This window comes from Petaurus breviceps, unplaced genomic scaffold (genome assembly GCF_028583685.1).
Source record: "Petaurus breviceps papuanus isolate PSGF00001 unplaced genomic scaffold, PetGlider_PUasm1.0 189, whole genome shotgun sequence".
Classification (NCBI taxonomy): Eukaryota; Metazoa; Chordata; class Mammalia; order Diprotodontia; family Petauridae; genus Petaurus; species Petaurus breviceps.
In genome coordinates, this window is record NW_027185809.1 from 16,244,145 (window position 1) to 16,251,291 (window position 7,147).

Below are 7,147 nucleotides of genomic sequence, written 5' to 3' on the forward strand. Positions count from 1 at the left end.
CTCCCCCCTTGCATGGGGACTTAAGGCTCTTTTACCATTTTTATACAGATGTTAATATGAGCTATATTCTGATATTCCTGTGGAAGATGATGGAAGGAAACAAAACAATTCAAATTATGATGATCTCAGAGGAAATTATGGTAGGGTTTACAAATAAAAAACACATTCAGGGTGTTCTAAGACTGAATCCAGTACACAAAAAGGCAGAACTTCAGTTCTTGTTTATGAATTCCACATCTAAAAAACAGTCCCATGGGTTTTGTGGACTTTAGTCCACTACAGCCTTGTATATGTCAATAGAATGACTTGATAAAATTAATGAAGCTAACATCAGATTAAGCTGCATTAATAGAAGTATAGATTTCAGAACAAGAGAAGTGCTCATGGATACTCCTCCCTGGTCAGACCATGATAGTTATTACATTCAGGCCTATTCTGAGGGTAGGTGCCAATTCTGAGAAGAGTTGAGTCAGAATGGGGAAAGGGCTATAAATCATGCCACATTTGAAGACTGGTTGAAGGAATGGAGACATTTAGCCCAGAGAAGAGAATATTTAGGGCCAATGTGATAGCTTTCTCCAAGGACTGTCATGTGGGGAAGCATTTTATGTTGCCCTGCAAACAGAACAGAATCATAGATAAAAGTTTCAGAGGTTAAGATTTCATCAGGAAAAATAATTACAACCTTACAAAAGTGGAATGATTTCCGTTGGTAGCAAGTTCCCCATTATCATTAGAGGCTTTCTGTTTTGTTTTGTTTTTAGAGGTTTTTCAAGCAGAGGCTGATTGATCAATTATCAGGGATGTAAAAAGTGTTCCTGCTCAGATATGGATGGGACTAGATGACTTTTGAGTCCCTTCCAACATAGACATACCATAATTTATAATAATCATAGCTAGCATTTAGATAGCATTTCAAGGTTTGCAAAGCACTATATAGATGTTAAATCATTTTCTCCTTAACAACAGCACTGTGGAGTAGGTACTATTATTATCATACTCATTTTACAAATAAAGAAACGGAGTCATAGAGAGATTATGTGATGTGCCCAGGGTTACACAAAAACGTCTAAGACAAGGATCAGGTCTTCCTGACTCCAAGAGTCCTTTGTTTTATCTGCTAGACCACCTAGCTACCTAATTAATTTGAAAATTACGTTACTTCGAAGTCGCAAATATTATAACTTCCCCCAAAGATACAATGCCTGTATGTCCCTTTGGCTCTCATATATACACCAAACATTAAGTTAGTGATTTCATATGGGGGTGGGGTGGGGGTCAGAGGGAAGAAAAAAACATTTATGAAGCACTTACTATGTGCCATGTACCTTGCTAGGCACTTTACAAATATTCTCTCATTTTATCCTCAACAACCCTGTGAGGTAGGTGCTATTATTATCCCCATTTTACAAATGAGGAAACAGAGGCAGACAGCGGTCCATATAGCCCAGCTAGTATAAAACAACTATACTGAGAAAATGGGAACCCAGCCTCCTTGAATATGCTACTAGGTTAAAAAAAAATAGGCTGCATATCCAGGTTATTTATTTATTCATTCATTCATTCATTCATTCATTCATTATTTAACTTTTATTAAGTACCTACTTTGTCTGATGCACCTTGCTAGAAGCTAGAAGAGATACAAGGATAAACTCTCTGTCTTCCTAGATATTAGGCACATTTTTGTACTTCTTCCTGGAAGGTAATGATGACTCTGCTAAATTTTCTCTGCCTCTCACCATCAGCAGGCAGTAAATAGGTCTGAAACATTCTCATGAAGTATTTCAACTCAACTAGCCAGAGCAATAACTTAGAAACAGAAAAAAGGAAATCAGGTGGTTTCCAAACTTCAGAGAGGGAGGAAAATCACTGCTGCATCTGGAACTTGTAAGAGAACTTGTTAATACCCAGAGAGATGCTGGCATTATTTATCTGATTGAGTCCAAAGATTCCAGCTCTAGGAGAAACAGAGAAAAGTCCTTCATCAAATCAGTTCATGCCAGAGTGGCATGAAATAGAAAGCAGAGTAACATGGCCCATGAATTAGAGGACCAGAGACCTAGGGGAGTGAGGCATCAAAAAGGCACACCAAGGGGTGCTTGTTATTTCATTTAACTTACCCAAAGTCCCTCCCACTGTGAACACCTCACATTTGCCTCTTATTTTCCCCCATTTCTAACTTTAACTTTCATTCTCTACTTCAGACTTTCACAAAGAAAGTGAAGTCTCTTGGGACTTTATTATACCATTAATTTAACAAATGCTGAGCACTGTTATGTGCATAGAGAACAGGGAGCTGGTGAGATAAATAGAACACATGGTCCCTACCCGTGGAAATTGAACAGTGAAACAAGACAATAGAAGAGATGTGATGAGGCGGTATGATAACCTGTGTCAAAAAAGTGGTACAGACAATTAGTGCTATAAATATTTGTTGACAGCTGCATGAATGAATTCAGAGGAAATTAGAGATCACTGCTTGGAAAAGGTTCTCCGGTTTCCTCTAAATTCAGTCTCCCTCTCCCCTGAACTTTTATAATCTCTTTCTCTCAATCATCTTTCCAATGACCTGATTTTAAAAAACACTTTCAAGGACATCCCTCCTAAATCTATCTACTAAACCACCTAGCTACATAATTAATTGGCAAATTATATTATATCAAAGTCCCAAATATCATAACTGCCCCCCAAAGAAACAATGCCTGTATCTCTCTTTGACTCATATAGATACCAAACATTCAGTTAGTGATTTCATCCCTTTAGTCTGGCCCTAATCTATAGGAATTAGAGAAAATCCCTCCCTAAAAAGGAATCTGGCCAATCAAAAATCCAACACAGCATCTCTAGGGACTCTCAGCAGGATTTGGGCAAGATGTCAGGCTGCCCTGACAGAGGAAACTCAAAGAAACATTGGGTAGGGGCATAGGTGAGGACAAAGAGAAGAATATGAGGCCATTCCTTCCAAGATACAAGAGGTCTGAAAGATCAGAATTTTATCAAGACCAGACCAAGGACCCTAAGCATCAAGGCTGAAACATTTCTCTTCCTCTTTCCTCCTTTAGTCCATTTCCTCCTCTCTTCACATCACCTTGGAGAGGCGTACATCATCTCACTAGTGTTATTTATCGAATCCGATGGAAATTGTTTGCTGAGAGAACTAGAGATCACAATCATGTCCCCTCCTCCTCCCCCTCCCCCTCCCCCCAGGGCTTAGGAGCAAACCCAAATGTTGTTCAAGGAAATTAGAGAAGACAGATGATTCTAGTGGTCTTTGGGAGGCTATTTTGGTTCATTTTTGGGGGGTTTATCCTTGATCCCAAACACTGAAGCATTTTTGTTTTAGCAACTTTTTTTTCCCCAAGGACTACCATCAATAGGGTTATCCTCATTAGGATCATTTTACCTTACAGACATGAAAACTGTGACACAGAGAAGTAACAAGTCACCCATAGAAGAGACAGTAGATGAACCTTAGTTCAGAGTACTTGTCCACCATACCTCCCGAGTCAAAATCTAAATGACTATTATTTGTTTAAATGGAAAAAACAGTTACAGAAGTTGTGGAAAGGGAAAGGCTCTCAAAGCACTTCTCAATTGTCCCTCCTCTTTCCTAGTTTAGGCACCTTAAACCTCGGGCTTCGCCTAAATTTCTTGAAGCCCCCCTATAGTTTTCTTCCATTCCTTTCATAGCAAATGCTCTTCTGAGATTCTCCATATTCCTAAAATTCTTTCCTTCCTCACTTCCTCTTGCTACTTTCCCTTCATATCTCTCTGGTTCTACTTTTTGCTCCAACCCCACCCCACCCCCACCTCAGTCGACCGCCCATTTCTTCTACTTCTCGAGTCTGAAAGCTCCCTCCAGAACTGAAAGCGCCTTAAAGGTGTTCACAACTTTAGAATGGAGGGGGAAGGACGAGGTGGGGGAAAGGAGGTGGCTGGAGGTGGGGGTGGGGGAGCAAAGCCTGCTTTTTCCACAAGTGTGCTTGGCCTTCTAGCACACCACATCAACTACAGAGTTCAAGGGGTCGAGGGAGTCAATTGGCTCCTCCCATAGGTCAGTTGAGGGCTTTGCACTAACAAAGGGCCTCGAGCTAGGTCAGGCGAAGAAGACCGAGCTAGGGCAGCATCCCCTCGAAGTCCTGACTCACCCTCGCAGCCTCATCCTCCAGCCTAGACCATGCTGCCTTTGTTTCTAAGTTTCCTTTGACGTTTCAGGTCTGACCTCCATTGGAGTGAATCATGTGGAGTGGCCACACACACACACACACACACACACACACACACACACACACACACACACACACACTGCTGCTGCTGCTGCTGCAACCCGTGGGCGCCCCCTGAGGCTTCACAGGGGAGGAAGGGAGAGAGTGGGGACAGTCGAGGATGCGAAGTCCTGCAAATCAGAAATTCTTGCCTACACAGCTCCATCTAACTGAGAGACTGGAGGAAAGGGGGAATGATCAGGAAGAGACCCTCACTCTCCCACCCTCCACATACACACACGCACGCGCGCGAACACATACACTCACAGGGCAGTTGGGTGGGGGAGGGACGTTGAGGATCAGGTCTTTTTTTCAGAAACAGGGAAAAGTTGGGAATGGATGGGGGGACAAGGACCCAGAAAATAATGCTCGAATTTGCAGGGCTCTGTCCTGTAAACAAGCGAATTGAGGGCTCCAAAAGTCCTAGGACCCAAACCAAACTGGCGAGTGGATGCCCTCCTAGCTGCGATCTAAGCGCTCAGCCGGGCAGGGCCTCCTAACCCGGGTGCTGAAGCCCGGAGCCAACTCCACGCATAGAACATCCTTTTCCTCCCACGGACTAGGGCCCGATCTACTGCCGTCTCCAGTGGATCTCGCCCCATTGCAGCCAGTGCCTGGAGAGCGGGCCCAGACAAAATGCAGCCGGCGGCCAAGGAGGCGCGCTGAGCTCTGTCCGTTCCCGTCTCCCCCTCCCTCCTCTCTGCGCTTGGGAAAGCTGCCACATCCTTCACCCGAGGAGCGGTAATCGGAGCAAGCTTGGCCCGCCAAACTCACAAGACACTTTTCTCTCCAGCCAGTCGATTCTCCTCCCCACTCCCCCATTTTCTTATCACTTTTGCCTTCTGTCCCTCCTTTGAGCCACCCTCATACCGCCCCCCCCCCCAGCGCACACACACACAAACACGCACAGTTCCCTTCTTCCCTGTCCCCAGGCCCTGCCCCTTTCCATCACTGTAAATGTTGCCATGACAACGAACGGGAGTTCTCCAATATATACAAAGATGTCCAGGCAAAGCTCACAGCTGCCCCCGCCCACACTCGCTCTCTTGTCAAACGCGGCCCGGTTGTCCCTCGGGACAGCACCTCACTCTGGGGCCGCCCCACTCTAGGCAATTTCTCAGCGATTGGGGGGGAGGGCGGCGGGAGGAGCTGGGAATGGAATGAACACGGGGGTGGGGGGAAGGAGAGAGACCGGGCTCCGTCTCGCCCCCCCTTGCCAACCTGGTCTTACTCACAATGAGGGGGATAGTCCGGTCTTCTCTGTGGAGTTCTAGCCTACCAGCTGCTTTCTGTCCGTTCCTGCCGCCTCCACTGCTGCTGGGAGATCGACTGGAGGATGCTGAATGGGATCTGTTGTCCTGCCATAAGTAATAGAAAGTGCCTAAGATCCAGGCGACCGTCAAGATTGCGATGGCATTAGCGCGGATCCTTCTCATGTCGAGAACCCCAGCGCTGACTGGGAGCCAGGAGTAAACTAGACAAGAGGTGGCTTGGTAGCTTTGGGTGAGTGGGGGGTGGGGTGGGGGTAAAGGGAGTTGGGGAGGGAAGGGAGGAGAGGAGAGGGTGGATGGTGTAACGGGGTGGGAGGGTGGGGGAGTGCCGCGCAGTATGGATAGGGTTTTCTGTTCCTTCCAGCTTTGACTGCCTTTCTCAGTCACAGCTGTTTGTTTTAGCTCTTGTCTCACTGCTCAGTCCTGCAAAGCAGAAAAAGGAGAGAGGCGGAGGGGGTGGGGGAAAGAGATAGAAGGAGAGTGGAAGAGATCCTCACGGTCCTAATGCCCTTCAGACCACGAGTCTGGCCCTTACAAAGTACATCATCTACAAATCCTCTCCCCAAGACCCTGTGGTCTGGCGAAGGGGGAACTCTTCTAGTTTCCCATGCCCCTTCGGAGGGGCAAGACAGGTGGCAAGGAGAGGGGTGGTTGGAGGAGCTGCTTTGGGGGCTCTGTGTTAATGTCCACAAAGCCTTAGAGATTTTAAGTCTTCCAACTCCCTCATTTTCCTACAGCATTTTGTCGGGAGTTCTGCTTTGCCTCTTCCCTATCATGATTATACTTATTGGGGAAGGAAAGAATAAGTATTTTATACAGCACTTACTATGTGCCGGGCTTTGTTTTAAGCACTTTACAAATATTATTTCGTGGTGGTGTTATTATCCCCATTTTACAGTTGGGTAAACTGAAGCAACTAAGTGTCACCCCTGGTCATACACTTTTGAGCCTGATTTTGAACTCAGCTCTTACATTTAACTTCAGTTGAAGGGCTTTATCTACTGCACTCTAATTGGTGTACAAGTCACATACATACCAGTAAGACTGGAACCCAGGAGGTCAGGCATCCTGCTGTTTTCATCTTTGACTCACCATACTCTAGCCCAAAGTAGATGATTGATAAATGTGTCTGAATGTAATTCTACAGATGAAAAAAAAAAGTGAGGTTCAAAAGTGACTGAGATTAGGATTTCTATTAGAACTTTGGCAGACACCAGGGCAAAAGAGTTCCAATTCAGCAAGACTGCATTGGGGAAGGTGGCAGACTTTGCCAGAGCGATTTCTGGTTGTTATCAGGAGTTTGCAATAGGCAAAGCGGTTTCTTTTATGCCATGCTTCCTTGAAGGATGACAAAGGGGATGGAAGTTGAAGAATATCAGGAAGGTTTCAGAATTAAGTGAGACTGTGAATCTAACTGTCAGATATAGTTTTATTTCAGTCACACTTGGCTCTGGTTCTTCCCCCTCCCCCTCTGGAACGTTATACTGAAATAGTATGGCCTATAAGTCCTGCTATTTACTCTTAAAAACTATGGGAGGGGAATAGAAAGCCAGACTAAAGTTGGTATAACTAGTATGTCTAAAAGCATGATAGGCGTGTCCAGTTTTTGCT

General features: G+C 45.2%; 1 protein-coding gene across 2 annotated transcripts in view; it reads right to left on the minus strand.

The window, feature by feature from the left end:
• The window catches only part of GALNT16 (polypeptide N-acetylgalactosaminyltransferase 16), a 156,319-nt gene extending 150,514 nt beyond the window's left edge, over positions 1-5,805 (minus strand). Inside the window, exon 1 of one of the 2 annotated variants that reach the window (XM_069092000.1) lies at positions 5,501-5,805. In XM_069092000.1, coding sequence (XP_068948101.1) covers positions 5,501-5,701 — 201 coding nt within the window. In that variant the 5' untranslated portion in view covers positions 5,702-5,805. The remainder of the gene's footprint in view (positions 1-5,500) is intronic. The other variant, XM_069091999.1, reaches the window with a different exon arrangement.
• Positions 5,806-7,147: the final 1,342 nt, after the last annotated feature.